Source organism: Centroberyx affinis, unplaced genomic scaffold (assembly GCF_046629955.1).
Source record: "Centroberyx affinis isolate AG114_WGS23_722 - 3 ecotype Tasmania unplaced genomic scaffold, CSIRO-AGI_Caff_v1 ptg004149l_1, whole genome shotgun sequence".
In the NCBI taxonomy this organism is placed as follows: Eukaryota; Metazoa; Chordata; class Actinopteri; order Beryciformes; family Berycidae; genus Centroberyx; species Centroberyx affinis.
This window is the reverse complement of record NW_027281915.1, coordinates 327398-347263: the sequence shown is the minus strand read 5'-3', so window position 1 is coordinate 347263 and position 19866 is coordinate 327398. Positions and strand designations below refer to the sequence as shown.

The 19866-nt window shown below is 41.5% G+C and overlaps 1 protein-coding gene across 1 annotated transcript in view; it reads left to right on the top strand.

The window, feature by feature from the left end:
• cachd1 (cache domain containing 1) overlaps positions 1 to 19780 on the top strand; it is a 58840-nt gene extending 39060 nt beyond the window's left edge. The window contains exons 17-27 of the mRNA XM_071542664.1: positions 136 to 258; positions 1208 to 1307; positions 2045 to 2161; positions 2857 to 3017; positions 3381 to 3467; positions 5376 to 5492; positions 6671 to 6822; positions 7605 to 7766; positions 9401 to 9478; positions 9902 to 10003; positions 16126 to 19780. Of these exons, the coding sequence (XP_071398765.1) occupies positions 136 to 258; positions 1208 to 1307; positions 2045 to 2161; positions 2857 to 3017; positions 3381 to 3467; positions 5376 to 5492; positions 6671 to 6822; positions 7605 to 7766; positions 9401 to 9478; positions 9902 to 10003; positions 16126 to 16376 (1450 nt within the window). The 3' untranslated portion in view covers positions 16377 to 19780. The remainder of the gene's footprint in view (positions 1 to 135; positions 259 to 1207; positions 1308 to 2044; positions 2162 to 2856; positions 3018 to 3380; positions 3468 to 5375; positions 5493 to 6670; positions 6823 to 7604; positions 7767 to 9400; positions 9479 to 9901; positions 10004 to 16125) is intronic.
• The last annotated feature ends 86 nt before the right edge of the window (positions 19781 to 19866 follow it).

The window sequence follows — 19866 nt, the reverse complement described above, 5'->3', positions numbered from 1 at the left end:
ACACACAGCTCAACACAGATGTACACAGAAAAGTCTATTGAACAGAAAGGTTTTATATATTTTTCTCTCTGTCTCTCTCTCTCTCTCTCTCTCTCTCTCTCTCTCTCTCTCTCTCCTCACATCTCCTCTCTCCAGCTCTCAGATGTCCTCTGGTTATGCGGTTGCAGTGATGGGTATAGACTTCACTCTGCGCTACTTCTATAAGGTCCTGCTGGACCTGCTGCCTATCTGCAACCAGGACAAGGGCAACAAGATCAGGTAGGAAGAAGATGGACGGGACTGCTCTCTTCTCTTCTCTTCTCTTCTCTTCTCTTCTCTTCTCTTCTTCTCTTCTCTTCTCTTCTCTTCTCTTCTCTTCTCTTCTCTTCTCTTCTCTTCTCTTCTCTTCTCTTCTCTTCTCTTCTCTTCTCTTCTCTCCAGTGCTCTTTCCCCCTTTATTTCTCAGGAGGGTGGATAAATGTCTGTTTTATTGAGGCAGATTTAAACTTGCAGAGAGGGGGGGGATGAGAAGAAAAAGGAAAGAAAGAAGGAAGAAAGAAGAGATGAGCTGATTATATTGGCATTGCTGGTGGAGATGTGGCGTTGCTGCTGCCTCAGTCCCACACACTTTCTCTTGTCTTTTTATGGGTCCCTCTATTTGTTTTGTTTTTTTGTTTTTTTCAACCTCTCTCCCAGTCCCTTCTTCCCTACATTTCTCTCACATACTCTTACCCTCTCCTTCTCTCTCCTTCCTTCTTTCTTTTCTGTCTCTTGCTGTTCAGGGCCATATAAAACAGGATTAGCCCAAGGGGGCGCGGGGGAGAAAGGAGCAGTATTTGGCAGAATGCTTAAGGGAGTGGAGGGAGGTTGAATGGAGCAGTATCTGGCAGATGGAGCAGCATGTGGCATAGGGTTGAACTGGAGAGAGGGTGAATTGAGGGCTGGGAAGAAAGAGGGGTCTAAAAAACAGTCATGGACAGTAGTATCATGACATGTCATGACAGAGGTGGGGTACATACAAGGCATAGTGTTTGATGATCCACAACACCCCACAGTCATCAACCCCAAAGAATTACTAATGTGCATGCGTGTGTGTGTGTGTGTGTGTGTGTGTGTGTGTGTGTGTGTGTGTGTGTGTGTGTGTGTGTGTGTGTGTGTGTGTGTGTGTGTGTGTGTGTGTGTGTGGTGTGTGTGTGTGTGTGTGTGTGTGTGTGTGTGTGTGTTGTAGGTGCTTTATAATGGAGGACAGAGGGTACCTGGTGGCCCATCCTACACTCATTGACCCCAAAGGCCATGCCCCCGCAGAGCAACAGCACATCACACACAAGGTAAGGGACCTGTACACACACACACACACACACACACACTGACAAACACTGTTAAACACTGTTTAAAGTAACGTTAATCACACAGATATGTAATTTTCTCTCTCACACACACCTATAAGCAAGCCCATAGTGAAAATGCTCCCCACAAATGATGCAGCGCCCCCTTTGGGCCGATATGAGACAACAATTACATTTAAAAATGTGAGAGACAAAAGCCTTCATTTCTAAAAAATCTAACAGGAGGAACTTATATGTCTTCAAGACATTTGTGATGAATTCCAGAAGTGTACCAAGTTTAATGATGGTAACTCAAACAAGACCAGAGAGTTGCTCGTTAAAACTCAGCAGTGGTTTCGCATAGACCCCAACCCCAACGCTGCATATCAGTGGCAAGGCACATCATACCAAACAAAACGGTTGAAAATCAAAATCAAGCCAGTATTTTCTGAAATATGGCGCATGAATACCGAATAAATGGATGCATTGATTTCATTGGAGATTACAACAAACAAGCAAAAAACACATTGCACACAGAAACACACAGTTACTCCTAAACCCATACCCACAACACGCAAACACACGCATACTCATAAACACACACTTGAGTGTTACCTGATAATTTCTTTGTCATGATGTCTCATGATGTTCCTGTTTCAATTACCTGTTTGTTCCTCTTTTCACTTGTTCCCCTATTCCTCTCTTTCTTTCTCTTTCTTTCTCTGTCTTTTTGGTGGCAGGAGCCGCTGGTGGCCAATGACATCCTGAACCATCCTAACTTTGTCAAGAAGAACCTGTGTAACAGCTTCAGCGACCGGACTGTGCAGCGCTTCTACAAGTTCAACACCAGCATAGTGGTGAGTCATAGATAGATAGATGGATGAATAGATAGATACATAGGTAGATAGAAGGATAACTGGATTGATAAAAGGATAGCTGGATGGGAAGACAGATGCAGACAGACAGAAGTACCCTGTCATGCATACTACTAGACTGAAACACACAACCAAGCACAATCATGACTATCTGACGGTATAATGGCGCCACCCTGTGGTCATCCTTAGCACTACAGCCAAGAAATATTCCAATTCACAGTGACTATTACAATTGCATGGTGTTCATGGATACTTAGAAAGTCTGAAAGTAAATTATCACAACTTAAAGCCTTAAAGGTATTAAAATGTGGTAAATAGAGTTATTAGAGGTCCTATGTTTTTTCACCATGCAATGCCAGGTTTCTTGGCTCTGCATGCTCACTCTTAGATTAATACAGAACAGGGTTAACATAGTATTGCAGGACATGATTTTGTTCTTTTCATCGTATCTGCTTTACTAAACACTTCATGCTCCTTACCACTTAATTAACTGTTGTCCTTTTTCTTATAGTGCCCATTTATAGTTTCAGGACTTTCAGTTGTAAATGGGCTGGTTTTATCTCTTTAATTAGGCTCTTAAATTGGTAAATTCAATTCCAGATAAAAAAAGGTATTAAAAAGTCCTGAATTTGCTGTTTCTCTCTCTCTCTCTCTCCCTCCCTCCCTCCCTCCTTCAGGGCGACCTAACCAACCTGGTCCACGGCAGCCACTGTTCTAAGTACCGTCTGACCAGAATCCCCGGCACCAACGCCTTTGCGGGTATCGTCAACGAGACATGTGACTCCCTGGCCTTCTGCGCCTGCAGCACCGTGGACCGGCTCTGTCTCAACTGCCACAGGTCTCACACACACCCATCCACCCACACACACACTACGGTTGTCCCTACCTATTTAGGTGACATGGGGTTGTACATGGGTGTTGCTGACATCGGATGATATCATCAGATGCTACAATTCAGAAGGCACATCTTTACAGTTTGGGAAATACCATCAATTTGTTGGCAGTTTAGATGCAGGAGTACAGTCATCATTATTACAAATTGTGCAAATTAATTGCATATACAATTAAACCATGGTTGCATAGTCAGTCAGACAGACATACGGCTTATCAGATATTCTCATCAGATATTCTCATCAGTGTATTTCTAATAGTAAATTCCTCAGACAACAAGCAGTAACTTTTGTTTTTGTGTGTTGTTCAGAATGGAGCAGAATGAGTGCGAGTGTCCGTGTGAGTGCCCCCTGGAGGTCAACGAGTGTACAGGCAATCTCACCTATGCTGAGAACAGGTCAGTACAAAACATGTCTGAACACGCGCATCATGGACGTTTGAGAATTTTATTCCAGACAGGGAAAGTCAGGGAATTTGATAAAAGGTCTCTGAGGAGGTCAGGGAATACAAACGGGTCACTGGGTCAGGAATATACCAGAATGTATTTTACAACTCGCTTCAAACATTCATTGCATTAGATGGTGGTTTTCAACACAGCAAGTCCAACTGTAGTGGAAATCAGACTGTTCACCCCTTTCCAACTTTTCTGTGTCTCCTGAGTTCTGGAATATTGATCCTATATGACAGAATCCTCTTCATTCTTCATGAGACATCATTATAGTGTTTACCTTTTTATTGACTTTGTATCTATATTACTCTTACTATTAAATTCTGCATTGCTAATGAATCATGTTGTGATATAGTAGGAGGAAAAAGTAACTCAAACAAAGGTTTTCAGCTTTTGAAAGTGGATACCAGCAAATGGTGCCTTGTTCATTCTTTAGGAAGTAGTGAACTTATCACTTATTGTGTTCTTCACAGTGCTTTTGGGTACAGTGGTGATGCAGCTAGGTATGAGATTTAGCCATAAACCACAAGTTCCCATAATAACAGTAAATAAATAAAAGATAACCCATAGAATAATGACCCACAACTCATGAATGCATGTGCACACTCACATACCAACGCTCTACCTACCATGGTTTGAAGTGAGAGAGTTTGGACAGCTGTACAGAAACATATTTGTACGTACTGTATTTAATATGCTAGATTTTTTTTACATTCAATTAAAATTACCCACATTTCCATAAGTTCCTAAAATGGAAACTTTCTCAAGGAGTTTCTGAAGTACCAGCGTTTCAAAAAATTAACAGCAGTATTACCTCACTTTACAACCCTAGGCATGTATGTAGTGTGTGTGTGTGTGTGTGTGTGTGTGTGTGTGTGTGTGTGTGTGTGTGTATGTGTGACCATGTAACAGTAATAGAGCTGTCAATCACAACCCAGGTAGACACAGTTTTCCCATGGTGACATTTAAGAACTAGAAGGAAAAGGACAACTGGAAATGGTTCAGTCAAAGTCAAAAATTAGTCAACTTTCTGATCTTGCCATAAGGCAAAATACACATCACTTCAATCAATTAACATACAATACACAACCATTTACATCCTTAACCTCAGATATTTGATATTTAATGTCTCAGATATATATTCATCACTTTTTGTTGTTATAAATTAGTAGTGTTGTAAATGACCCTCTCCTTTCCTCATGTTTTCAGTTTCCCAGCTGGCCTGTCCCTTTCATATGTGGTTTCATCATGTTCTCTAGTTATTTGCATGGTGGACATGTTTGTGCACAGCCTCTGTTTGTCTGTGTCTCTTTCCTCACGTCTCTCTCTCTCTCTCTTCTTCACCTTCCCTGACACTCTTCCATCTGTGTCTTTCTCTCACCATCACACCTCTCTCATTCTGTCGGTTATCTGTCTGTCCCAGTCTTTCCCTGTACACCCACTTCGTCTATCATTCTATCAATCTCTGTCTTTCCCTCCGACCCCTTCTCAGCATCCGTCTTTCATCTACCTTCATCAGCAGCGTGTCAATCTTTCAAATGCCAATTTCTCTTTTATGTCAGGAAGACAAGCAATTAAGTTGTTTTGTTTTTTTTCACTGTGTTCTGCGTCAAGCGTTGTTGTTGTTGTTTGTCCCTCTTGAGCTATTTAGCATAAAATGACTGGTTGATGACATTACTTTGTTTGAGCACTCATGCTTTGATTTGGATAGTAGTTTGCTGGTAGGATTTGGATGGATGTGGTCCGGTCAATTTTAGTGTTGGTGTTTTGATCGAGATTGTGTACTTGTACCTGATCTGTGTTTTTTGTGTGTGTGTGTGTGTGTGTGTGTGTGTGTGTGTGTGTGTGTTACTACAGGAACCCAAGCTGTGAGGTGCATCAGGAGCCGCTCAGTCTGAATGTGATTGATCCTGGTCTTCACGACAGCCTGCCCCAGTGTATCAACACCCGCTGTAGCCAAAGATACACCAGCAGGTATATACACTAAAAATACATACATTTATAGCTCCATACCATCAGTTATAAGATGGGTTAAAATACAGTTACATGACCATCCATGTCAACGTTATTGGTACACATCAGCAGCACAGTGCCACCCAGTAGTGATCATTGGAATGGGCAGTTTTAGGTTGATGAAAATTGAAGGGTTTCCTCTTCTGATGTGTTCAAAATCTTTTATTGCAGTCCACTTACACAGTGAAGGCAATCTCAAAATATTTTACTGTCTTTGTACATACTTAATCCAGATCCAGACTTTGTACCTCTCTGTGTGTGGGTGTGTATGTATGTGTGTGCATGCCCACAGTAACTAATTTGGGATCCTGCACTGTTAATGAATTCACCAGCTGGCTTCTTTCCATAAACGTTGATGACACAATGCTGAATTTCACTTCAAGTAATACACCAAGCTTTGGGAGATTGGCCCAACAGTCAACTTACCTGTTAAGTGAGAACGTAGACACCAAAATTATCCATGTGTCTCCAGTAGATCCTTTGCTTTGGTGCTCCATGCTAAGACTTTACTGTACACTATGTTGAGTGATCACTATGTGAAATAGGTGACTAGCATTATCCAAAGTAAGAAAACTGACGTTTTAGTAAGTAGTAAAAGTAGTCGTTAGTTGTTTTTTTAATATGGCCTATAGATTCATAAATTTTAATCAGCTCAGTGTAGCTGATGTAGGCAGGTTGATTTTTGCATCTATTTTAAGTGAGCAACTATGTATTCATCTGCTGTGCAGTGATCTTTAGCTGTACACAGTCTCCCATCACCACCCACCTTCACTTCCGATGGAAACACAGAAACTCATTCAGAACAGTAAGCTGTTATTGTATCATTTTTTATGTAAAGATTACCAATCTCTTACACAAAACTGCCAGACTAAACTTCGTCATGTAAGATTACTTACCATTCAGCTTTAGAGCTGCTAAAATGTCTCATTTTCTCACTTTTGAATAATGCTAGTTGCCTAGTGTCACTCAACATAGAGTATAAAGTGTAGAGCTCTGGACCAAATAATCTACCAGGGACACATGGATGATTTTTAACAGTTGACCATCAGGTCAATCTCTCCAAAACGTGGTGTGTTCCTTTAAAATGTTTGCTCTTAGAGAATCTAATGTTGACTTGTGTATGCTGTGTCCTGTTTCAGCGACTGTTTCGGGGTGTTGGACTGCGAGTGGTGCATGGTGGAGAGCGATGGTAAGACCCTTTTGGACAAGCCGTACTGTGCCCTGCAGAAGGAGTGTTTCGGGGGCATTGTTGGAGCCAAGAGCCCCTACGTGGACGGCATGGGGCTGCTGGGTGAGTGACATCTGGATCTGTTTCTCTAGCCTTTCATTGGTCCACGATTTAACAGGTTTCACTTTCCTCTACCACCCTAAATAGCAAAATGGATACTTACAGCAGATCCTCTATATTGGTAAATGTTATGAATCTTTTTTCTTTTTTTTTTTCGGTCTAAGTAAGAATGAGAAAGTGACTGTGTCCTTCAGAGACTTTGCATCTCCAAAAAGACAATTCAATTCAGGAATTGATAACAAAGGTTGTTGGGGTTTTTTTCCCATTTACGGCCCGGCAATTTTTCACATTGTAGCAGAGAATGTTAATCATTGGAGTGAAAGAACAAACAAGCAAACAAAAGATGAAAACACTCTCCTGGGTTATGATGAAATCTATTTCGTAAACATTGTTTTTAGGACGATTTCAGGCTCTTGGGGACAGCAGCAATGTGACTTTTGTAGATCACAGCAAACCAGTAGGCTATTTTGGATAAACCACTGAGACTGTTGAGTTGCTTTTTGGTTTTTCTTTAGTTTTGTTGTTAGTTTTTTCAAGAGGAGAATGGGCTCTCTGCCTGCAGTTGAATCATTTTTGGTGGCACTTCACACTGAAGAGAGACTGGGAAGGGAGTAGAAAAAATGTAGCAGCATCGCAGCATGAGTTTGGATCTGAGCCCATGCTGTTTGATAGTAACTTGTTCTATTGTCACTTCTTGAGCCATCAGCTCTGCTCTGTAGCATTTTTTAAAACAACGTTGTGCTTACTTCTCTCTCCTTTCTTCTTTTTCTCTTCCTTTTCTGCAGATGAGGAGGTGGCGTCTCTGAATATGATTAAGAGCGCCCCCGTGGGTCCGGTTGCAGGGGGCATTATGGGATGCATCATGGTGTTGGTGCTGGCCGTGTACGCCTACAGACACCAGATCCACAGGCGCTCGCACCAGCACATGTCGCCACTGGCCGCACAGGGTAAGACTGATGGAGGCATGTGCACACACACACACACACACACACACACACACACACGTAGTGAAATGTAGCATGGTGGTGGCCAACAACAAACTGATCCACAAGCACATGTGAATTTTTGTAAAGGTACACCGAAATGCAAAAAGCCCGGAAAGCAAGCTTGACAGTGTGATATGAAGTGTCTGATAGTGTTTGTGATTTTCAGACACTTCATTGTACAGTAGGAATTTTTGACTACCTGTATAAAATTATGACTTCATTGAAAATAATCATTTTTGAAAATAATACTATTTGGCACCACAATGCAACCATGAACAAAATAAACTCTAGCTCTTTATTTAACTGCTCACCCAATATGGCTGAAAATACCATGAAGTTGGAGCTGAAAGACTGCACATTAACCTCATCGTCTTGTGCCATGCACATGTGGTTTTGCACATTTCGAGGCCTATTAAAATTCCTGGAATCCACATGAGAGGCTATGAGGGAGTGCTGAAAGAACAACAAGGACCACAATGGAGTCAAATAAAGAAAGAAACAAAGAAAGACAAAGAAAAAGAAAGAAAGTTTCGCCCTTGAGTATGATGATCAGGCAATGTGGCAAGTGCTGTTACAGCTAAACAGCTGACATTAGCAGCAGCTGCTGCATGATTTGTATAATTAGTCAGCAATATTGACAGAAACATCAAACAAGATTACAACCTCATTAAAAGTCTTCTGTCCAAGTCATTTTCAGTCTGATAGTTTAGTAAACAGTTTGGAATAGATGGTAGAGAGAATGGAAACACAGTCACAAGGCATGAGACAAAGAGTAATTGGTCGTAATACTCAGCTGTGTGAGTCAGTGAGTGTGAATGTGTGTGTGTGTGTGTGTGTGTGTGTGTGTGTCACACACTCACACACAAAGCCCCTTGAAGAAGTGAGGACCGGCCAAAATGACTTCACTTCGCAAAAATGTCCTCACTCTGAAACTCAAATTGGTTCTCACAAAGATAGAAGTACAGGAACACACACACGTTCATGCACATTTCAAATCTTTACTAGCATGCTCAGATACAGGATTATTATAGGACATTTTGTTAGCATGGCCACTTATCAGGGCAAGTTTAAAAACCAGTCCCAAAGCAGTAAACAAGAATTAAGAAGGCTCCAAAATGTTTTTAAAACCCCTGCTGCATTAACAATGACAGGTATGACGGGCAAGAGGTTAATAGTGACTGAAATTGCCTTTTTTGTGGCAAAGAGACAAAGCATTCACATCCATCCCTCATACATAGAAGCCTCACAGACACACACACACACACACACACACACACATGCACACACACAAACAAGCCCTCCTCTTGGCTAATGAGTCTAGGTACACCTGTTATTATCTGGGTCTAAAGAGCTAAATGGAATTTCACATTAACTGTAATCCCTGTACAGATATCCACTCCATCTAAACCTGCCTGGTTTGAGGTTGCAGTGGGACCCTGTTTACACAGAGAGGAGCTAATAGAGAAATTAACCCCGTTCACATATTATTCCTACAGTTTAGCGTCTCATGCCCTAGTCATACTTGGTAGCACTTCATATGTTTAGAATAGCTGCATCTATCTAATCTAATTGGTCCTCTTCTTCCCTTGCCCCAGAAATGTCAGTGAGAATGTCCAACCTGGATAATGAGCGAGACGAGAGGGACGAGGACAGCCACGAGGACAGAGGAATCAGTAAGTTTAGTTGGACATTTGATGGATACTAGCATGTCTGCAACATGCTGTAAAACATTTCAATAAAGGGTTTTAAAAACTATGGTTCCAAAAAATATTTTCAGTTTGCTTCCATTTTTCCCTATTTTCAAAACATAAATCCAAATCTTATGCATGATATGAATCATATAGTCTCAAGTCACTATCTTGCGATTTTGCATTAGTGTGGGTGTGAAATGGACCGCAGACAATGCTAATTTACATTCGTGCTAAATGACACCCCAGCTGGTACGCTGTTGATTGCACAGAAGTGATTGCAATGCTTTTATGCTTGTGCCGGGCCTGATATTGTGCAGCAGAAGTTAAAACAGAGCGTCCTGCACTATTCGATTACTATAGGAGAACTTGCAGTTGACCTGTGTGCTGTCGTCTCTCACCTTCCAGTCAGTAACACTCGATTTATTGCTGCGGTGATCGAGAGGCACACCCACAGTCCTGAGCGCAGACGGAGGTACTGGGGGCGATCTGGGACGGAGAGTGACCACGGTAAGACGCATTCTCTCTGTCTCTCTCACACACACACACACACACAAACACGTACACAGATACACAGGCAGAGGTTTTCAAAAGAAGCAGAAGTAGTATGGCATTCTGTTTTTGCAAAACCATGTTCCAAAGCATCTCTAGCGTCACACAGCACATCAGCATTACTGGAAAGAGGAATTAGTCAGAATGTATAATGTGAAATTTCAATAATGATGAGTCAAAACAGAACTCGCCATTTCCTTTGTAAAGGCTTTTTCAGAGAATACCCTTTACCTGGTCCTCTGTGGGTTGAGACAAACTCTATGACCCTCGGGCTTATGAAACCCTTTCAAACCCCATCGCCTAATCCCTACTCACAAACGCATGGTGGTCAGGCTAAAACCAAGGCTGTTTTTCTTGGTTGACATTTTTGAAGATGCAAGGGTTTCACACGGCAGCAGTAATATGGTGTTGAGTCAAAATGAGACACAGCTATAGTCACATCCTTGTTTCACAGAAAATAGCCTTATTTCTATTAACTGGCGATAAGTTTTGATACTGCTTTTCACTTCCTGTCCACCCCTTGGAGGTCAGAGGTCGACATGTACAGCGCTGCAGGGCAGTGGAGCCCTTCGTATACTTATTTGAAAATGAAGACTGGCCCAGCTTCCGGTCTTGGGCAGAGCCAGCATAAGCATAGCTAGATACGATACAATAAATTTATAATCCGCAGCCAAGGTTCTTGAACTCCACTTCTGCCCCAAGTCTAATGTTGTTACCATAGCAATTGGGTTGGTACTGACCTGAAACAAAGTTTATTTTCTCTAAAATGAATCATCCCAAAAACATACATTTTAGAGCAACACTGACAACAACAACAATACTTAAGGCCTGGGTATATTTTTTTCTAAATAAATTCAGTATATTTTTAATGAATGATATCTACAATAGTAGGCTATATTGTATCTCCTAGCTTTTCATTAACACCAAAACAGTGAGAACAGTGGGGGTTTTTTTGCTGCCGCACTTGACCATGATGTATGTGGAAGTGGAAAATAGGGGCAGAGTGAGAGCGCTCTCCTTCCTCCTCTCAGGTTGAGTGTTTATCTTTACACACAAACAAGTCTATTCCACAGCTGGAAACCAGGACTGTCCTTTATCTCAAATTCCTCACACCACTGCACTGGCTATAGACAACATAAAAAACTCTCTCCAAAAGCAAGAAACCAAACAGCCAAATCTTCGATGTCAGCTGGCATTGAATTGAAGACTGACTTTCTTGAAGTGATATAGGTAGATTGTCTGGCTCATAACATTTAGCACTATAGCTGAACTAAATTGACTTAAAGTTAATTTGAATACTAAAGCTCAGACAGACATCATACTATAAAGCAAGGATTCTCTGTCTGTCTGTCTGTTCGTCACATATCTCGAGAACCGTTCGTCCGATTCATTCCCAACATTCTGTGAATCCACCATTAGCTTTCAGTTCTTTGGCAGTGATACAGCTCCAAGTTTGCTCTCTTAATTATATCACGGATCAGAACCTTGTTTTCTCCAGTCTCTAGCTTTGAGGGAGTTGCTCATGTTCACTTTACTCACTGGTAGAAGTTGCAAGTCTGACACCAGATGAGTGTGGACGGACAGCTTCACCCACGTGGGCTCGTACCACCCACATATGGCATCACTCCCTCCCTGGCAGTGAGTCTCTGTTACTTGTTGCATAACCGATGATGACAGAGGGAAAAAGGATGGATATGAAGAGAGGATATGAGAAGAGTGGGCTAAAGTGAAACAAAGACAAAAGTAAGAGCTTGTCAGTCACATGGTATGTATAGCTGTTGAGGCAGAGGGGAGAGCTGTGACTGACAAGGGAGGAGAATAGGGAAAAGAGGGATAATAAGGTTAAAAAAAAATTAAGTCTGTGATATTAAGAATCTTTCTGCCATACTTAATGTGTATGATGACAGAGGAGAAAGGAGTGAATAAACAAGAATAAGGGTAATCGAGCTACAGGGGGGCAGAATAGTTGGAGCTGGCCACTAGCTGATTTTTAGATTCTTAGTTGGCTAAGACTAGTATTATGTTTTGTTCATTTCCTCATGTTCTTTGTGCTGTATCGTGGAAGATTACAAGCACAACTCACTGCATCACAGTATTCACATAACAGATTGACCTCAGAGAAACATTCATTTCCAAGGGATCATTTTGCACGACTACATTAATTTAGCAGGAACACAATAATGTGGAAGAAGCATTTTTTGTCAATTAAAGGAATGTGTTTAATGTCTTTAGTGGAGGACATCGGTGACAAATAATGGAGTCTCTTTCTCATGTTGTGTAATTGGTAAGAGAGCACAACACAATGATTGAGAAGGCGCAATGAAAAGCAGTGAGAAACTCTTACACTCTCTTACACGTTGCATAACTTATAATGAGAAAGAGAAAAAAAAATGAAAACAGGATAAGTGGAGAGATGCAGAGATGAAAAATGACGAAAGAGGGGAAATAAGAGTGAAATGTAAGGGCAAGAGAAGAGGGACAGAGAGGAAGATGAGTCTGAAATAATGGAAAGAGGGGGTGTTGGTGCGTCAGGGATTAAAACAAATTCATTAAAAAGTTGCCGCTTCAAAGTTGCTGCTCCTCTCTGCTCAGTCAAAGGTGTCCTCCTACCACAATCCACTCACTCATACCGCTGAAGGGCCTGCTGAAGCACACACACACACACACACACACACACACACACACTCGCACACAGGCTACATGCACCAGAGGATCAGAGCATTAAATTTGTTAGTAACAGCACACACCGAGGGGTGTTTGGCAGCCTGCAGTCTAGCAGCAATCCTGGTTTGGGTTGCAATGTTAGCTTTCCAGGCTACGAACTGAAACACCTTCTCAGTAAAAAAATATATCTCTGAGTCTAATCCACATGTCCTGCCATTACAAAGTGTATGTTTATACCTGCAATTGATAAATATAATCAGCCTCTCTCTAGATATTGATTATATTTATCAATTGCAGGTATAAACAAACACCTTTTAATGGTAGGACATGTGCATTGGAGTCTGAGAAAATAGTGATTTTTTTTAACTTTCAGATCTCACCATAACTACAGTACAGCTCAGTTTGCGGGGAGTAAACAAAATTCATATTTAGCAGTCACATATTGCAAGATCTTGTAGCACAGTCAATTTTATAAAACATCTTCTATCCAGTAAGTCAGATTTGTAATAATACAACATTGGGGTGACATTGGCTAAACAGGAGGAGATTCACATTTTATAGTAGAACTTAGACAGCTCAGTCATCAGTCAGTCAGTTTATAAAAATGTCACGGACAAATTTGGTCTGTCTTTCAGTTATCAGTGGACCAGCTCCAGGATTTGCCTGTTGTGTTGTCTTGTTTCTAGCTGTTTGAGAGATTTCTCCATGTTCAGAAATCATGGCAATCATAAGATATGTGGATTCTATTTTGCGGTGGATTTCCTCTCTAAATCGCAACAATGTCCTAGTCTTCCCTGTCTCTCCACAGCTTTTGACCTTAAGTGGAATTACTTTTCCTCACGGCGTGCAACTCTCAAAATTGTCAACAGGACACAGTTAGCAGCAACCCTGTCTGAAACACTGGCTCTTGTAGAAAGAGAAAGAGTTCAGTTCTGGGTAAAGGGGATAAACTGTGCCAAAGTTGGCACCTTCTGTCTCTGCATCTTCTTTGAAGTCTCCATCCCTCCCTTTATCCCTCCCTTCCCCACTCTCTCTCTGCCTCATCTTTTCTCGGTCCCTTTTCTCATTCTTCTGTCTTTTCTCTGACTGCTTTCTTTCTTTCTTTCGGTTTCAAAGCCCAGCTAATCTTCTGAGAATCCAGGAGGGAGATTTATAGGAGCTCCTCTCAGTTTGACTCTCACACACAGTTACAGGACACATAAACTTCAGTTGGGCCTACATCACAATGCATTACAGGACATACAGTCCCTTCTGTTACATCACAGTGCATTACAGGACATACAGTCCCTTCTGTTACATCACAGTACATTACAGGACATACAGCCTTTTCAGTTACATCACAGTATATTACAGTAAATACAGTCCCTTCTGTTACATCACAGTATATACAGTCCCTTCTGTTACATCACAGTATATTACGGTAAATACAGTCCCTTCTGTTACATCACAGTGCATTACAAGAGATACAGTCCCTTCTGTTACATCACAGTACATTACAGGACATACAGCCCTTTCAGTTACATCACAGTACATTACAGAACTTACAGTACATTATGTTACATCACAGTATTGCAGAACATAGTACCTTCTGTTACATCACAGTACATTCCAGAACTTACAGTACATTATGTTACATCATAGTATTGCAGAACATAGTACATTCTGTTACATCCCAGTACATTACAGCACATAATGAAAGCAAATGAGTCATTATTTCTTTCGATGCCAGTGTTGTTGTTTTGTTTGTTTTTTGTTTTGTTTTTCCTTCATAAATAGTTTGGCTTGGTCCCAGGGTTATGAAACATTTCAGACAGCATCAACATTACAGGAAAAAAAGATTTGAGGTTTCTTCAGGATATTGACGATATTGATTCCAGTAGCCCTGAGGTATAAGAATGTTGAGAGTTCAGAGAAATTTGATGGTTACACATTTATCTGTCAGATGTTTGGAGAGTGTAGGATAGAGGTCATCGTTTGGACATGGATAGATAAAAACAGGGCGAGGCCATCCCACACACACACATAAACACACACTTTCCTTAGTATTCAACTGCAGGCTTCTAACTTTTTTAGAAACGGCTCCTACTGCCGTTTATCCTATGTGCCACACACATCATCACAGACATACGTATAGTATGTACATCCATAGATACACACACACACTCACTCACTCACAAATCACTTGGGTCAGTATCTCTGAAGGTTTTATGTTTCATCATCAGAAAGCGATTTTCCATAAATATAATTGACGAGGTACTCAAGCTTAGAAGGTTATTTGCTACACAGTAATAACAGATTGATGCTCCCATCGTACTGCATGTTGCTGGTGTCATTTCAAAACCTCAAACAGACGGCGCTACAGAAATGATGGAAAACTGTATTATTTCCAGATCAACGCCCAAACATTTTTAAAGTCAAACCATGTGCTTCAAATGGATTTCATGGGCCTTAAAGTGATGAAACCCACACAGTACATGAAGGGCCATTTCAACTTTCAGTTCAAGTGAAAACATAAACTCAAAACCCCAGTCACAAGGTTTTCATGAAAACAGCAGCAGTGTAGTGACAATTTGGTGTACACTTCATAGACCACATTACTCTCTCTGCTGCCTGCGCTGTGTTTAGCACGATTGAAACCATATAGAGTACTTGATTAGGCATTTTAACTATCACAACAGAAAAGGTCATTGGAGCAGTGTAGATGGTCATTGTGTCATTGTGTATTTCTTTCATTACATTTGTGTCACTGTGTTATCTTGTAATTTGTCCCATCTCCCAATCCCTATCTCTGCTGACAGCAGTGTTACCCTCCTCCACTGTTCCAGTTACCCATGTATCATAACTGTCATGTTGGCTTGTATTTCTATCTCCCTAGGCTAAATGTACCGTATGTACAAAACGTGTAGGAAAGTGATTATAAATATGTATGCATCTTTTTCAAACTGTATGAGGAAGCTGCCGAAACCAAGAATGGGGGAAAAAATGCCCAAAGGGGAAATTTGTCAATCCTGTGCAATCAAAAGAGCATGTGCTGTTTTCTGCATGCATGTGTGTAGCTCCATGTGAGGAAGGCGTTGTATTTTTGTTTGATGTCAGTATTGTATGTGTTTGTTGTTTTATGCTGTCTACCCATTTAGTTTCAACAAAGCTATGCCAACCTGGTGCATGTGTAACCGGCAAGTCCCCCACACCTGCTTTACTAGCAGTGTCTGAATGGAGATGTCATATGCTATTATATGCATAACATTAATAATTCAAACGTGTGTGGGCACGAGATGAGGAAAATCATTGACATTTTGTTCGTGGCCAATTTAGGGTTTGCATTTGAAGTAGGGGTAAGGTAAAAAAAAAATTGAGTCTAAAAATGTATTAGTTAAGGTTTTAGTTGAATGATGCATTTGTGTGTCTCTCTCCAGGCTACAGCACCATGAGCCCGCAGGAGGACAGCGAGAATCCGCCCGGCAACAACGACCCGCTGTCGGCCGGCGTCGACGTCGGCAACCACGACGACGACCTGGACCTGGACACGCCCCCTCAGACGGCCGCGCTGCTCAGCCACAAGTTCCACCCGTACCGCCACACGCACACGCACCACCACCCGCTGCACACGCACACGCACCACCTGCAGGCCGCCGTCACCGTGCACAGCGTGGACGCAGAGTGCTGATCCTCGATGCGCCGTTCACCCTCCTGCCAGGGGTGGAACTTTGTTTTTTTTTAATCAAAGACTATTTTTAAAGGCATTTCTGCTTTACTAGACAGCACACAGTGAAGAAAGGGAGAGAAAGAGGGGATGATGGACTCAAACCCACAACGTCTCAAGTATTTGTCCCACTGAGCCACCAGGACGCCCGCCACGAATGGAACATAAGCTTAATTTGGGTATTAGCCCCTTGGTCTCATTTTGCTGACATCTCCATACCTTTTTCGTTCAACCCGATTCAAAAATCTGGCTAGTGATTACACAAGCTGAAAATTGCCAGAACTGGGCCAGTGAAAATGACCAAATGGGGTTTGTTGTTTTTTAAAGGAATTGGGGATTCAAGACTCTCTAAGAGAACACAACAACCTTTGGGAGCAAACAAAAGCTGTTTGAGCCCATTCACTGGCCTTCAGCAAGGAGAGGACACAACTGGAACTTAAACGCCTTAAATGAGTACAAGGTACAAGATATATAGCTACACTTGACATTTCCATGTAGGTGGCAAGAGCAAACGCTTTATAGGCCCAGTGGGCTGCGTGGTAATTTAATTAGCATGGGAAACACTCCAGCCAGAGACGGACCACTGACCCCATGTGATGCCTGCTCTTTAGCTCCAGGTCTCCATCCCGCCCTCCACACAGGCCGGCTCCCACTAAGCCCACTTGCGGTGAAGGAGAGGGTGGGTCGGGGAACAGAGCGCTCCCTATGCTCGGTGGAAACTGCTGGAGGTCTCCCATGAAGAGATGAATACTGTATTTACGCCACAGACCTGGGTTCAACGTGGGATATTGTCATGAATTCCTGTAACTTCTTCTGCAGATAGGCAGTCTGACATTGGTTTGCTCTGAAAATGTCTAGCCTTACCCAAAGGAGGAACTGCTGGCCTTACTCAAAAAGCTTTGGGAGGATATTTGGACTTCTTCATAAATGTCCATAAACGAGATGATAAGCAGAATCGTCTCTGATCCATAAGAATACAGAAAAACGATATAAAGAGGAAACAATTATTTTTCTACTATTTATTAAAGAGGTGGATTGTGGGACTGATGAGCGGGTGGCTGCGGGATGGTGGACCGGTCGGCCGACGCTCACCTGCGCACTCCTTCCACTTCCTGTAACCAACGCATCATATCCTGTGTCAGAGCAATTAGGGAGGAGGCGGTTTATGACATATAGCACATTTTTCCGCATCTGTTTCTGCAGTTGTGGATCACAGAGGTCTTTGTGTTCTTGTAAGGCGAGACCTGCTGTGCGGAGCAAGTAGAAAATGTCCTTGTTCTGGAGACAGAACTTGTATGCTCGCTGTTCTTTTTAAGCTCCCGGGGGATGGAGGGGTAAGAGAGAAGCCAACACCAGCACAAAAAAAAGAAAAACTTGGTTTTAGTCACTGCTGGGGATTTGGTGCATAAGGATAATTGGGACCCTCGCAGTGGTGCTGAGAGACTCTCAAAGAGCGAGCGCTCATGCAAGTGCTGTCCTCTCTATCTGCCCGAGTAGAAAAACCAGTCCAGGATGGAGTTGTTTTTTTTCAGATATAGAGTCCATCTGTACCACACCACTCCGTATGTATGTGTGGCCTGAGGTGGGTGTGCTCTCGCGAAGCTGGATATTGTGCAACACGTTATAATTTCCATTGACGCCCAAGATGGAGACTCCTTAAAATCAAAAAGATGAGAGCGAGAGGGAGAGATGCTGCTGTTGTACAGAGGTTCCACCCATCTGTAGGCTCCTCTGTGGTTAACCACTCAAAACGTCTTTTCTACACTTCTCTGGTGCAACTGTATGTGTGTGTGTGTGTGTATGTGTGTATGTGTGTGTGTGAGAGAGAGAGAGTGAAAGAGAGAATGAATATCCATTCAGAATATTTTCATTGAATGCATTATTGTACTTTTTTGTTTTCAAAATAGTATTAGAGAATAGAGATGAAATTATTATGTTTGAGAAATCCACTTATTTTTATTCTGATGAAGAGTCACTTGACCCGATCTGTGCTTTGTGGGTTTGATTGTTCACCTGGTCAAATCAAGTCAATATGGCATCCATTTATTGTCTGGGTGCAAAATGTCTATTGTTTTTCACAGATTCAGTATGAAGTGTAAATACAAAATCACAAATAGCTATTAATGTGCTGTACACTCCATTTTTTTTATGTTGGGAAAACATGATGTGTGCTTCAAATGATGCTCAGATATTCGGGGTGATATTGAATTGTCTGTTCATGGCATCTCACTATATTTTTGATGCCTTGGATGTTTTTTTAGGTTTATTTTTCTTTAGGTCCATATTGGATGGAAGTCAGTACTTGGAAAAATTAATACATACTTTTAAGTTCACGTGTCTTTAAGAGACTCCTAGGTTTTATAGTTTTATTGTGTTTCTTCAAAATGTCACAGAAAGCCTCTCTCTCCATAAACTAATTTAGATCACATGTAACGGTACTGCATCTTCTCATGGAGTAATGACCAAAATAACAACCTTGTAGTGGATTTGAGGTTTAGGCTGCTGTAAGCCACACTCTGGTTCTATTGCTAGTTAAAACACTACACAATATACATCAGTTATCTCAGCATATATGTCACTTTGGTAGAATATTTACATTTTTTAACATGTCTACACCCCATATGAGCTCATTAACTTTAAACTATGAGCTCATTAACTTTCAACTAGCTGTCCCAATGATCCCATCCTGCAAAAGGGCAAAATTACTTTTTGCCTGGATCACTAATTCATATACATGTTAGCAGTATGACTTGGTCCATGTTTTCAAAGCACTAGAAGTTGACTGTTCTTGAACTCATATAGGATATGCATAATAAGTGAAATATTCCACTGAATTGGAATTTACTTCAGATCACAGCAAAACTCAGAATTATGGTTTTATGATCAGACCTTTTACTCTCGGAAGCTTTATCCGTACCGTCTCAGATGTTTTAATTTCACGGTTCCTGTAGATGCAAGGTGTAAACTGAACCGCCCCACTGAATCGACAGCACCGACAGTTACTCACAACACTACAAACAGCAAACCAGCCCCGTTTCCACCACTTCAAACCGCACATGTTCTCCATTCAATCTGACATCAAAGCAATCCTACAGCAATTTCAGGGCAACCTTTAAAAAGAGATCGATTGCAGTCTTGCGAATGACTTGTGTTGTGTGCGTGTCAGAGTGTTTTGTTTTTTCTTTCTTTTTTAAGATTCACTTTGTTGTAAAAGGCATTTTTTTATGGAGAACATTTTAACAGTATTTACCGGCTGTTGTAAACAAGTATATGTGTGTGTATACAGAACACTCAGAATCACATTAATTAATGTACTGAAGGAACATGTGTACATCATCCCCCCCCATGTATCATATAAAGTTATCAAATTGAGATTTATTGCAATGTGAATGTGATAAAGTCCATTTTACACTTAAACAAATTGTCTGGGTCTTTCTTATTCTCATTTTATTCA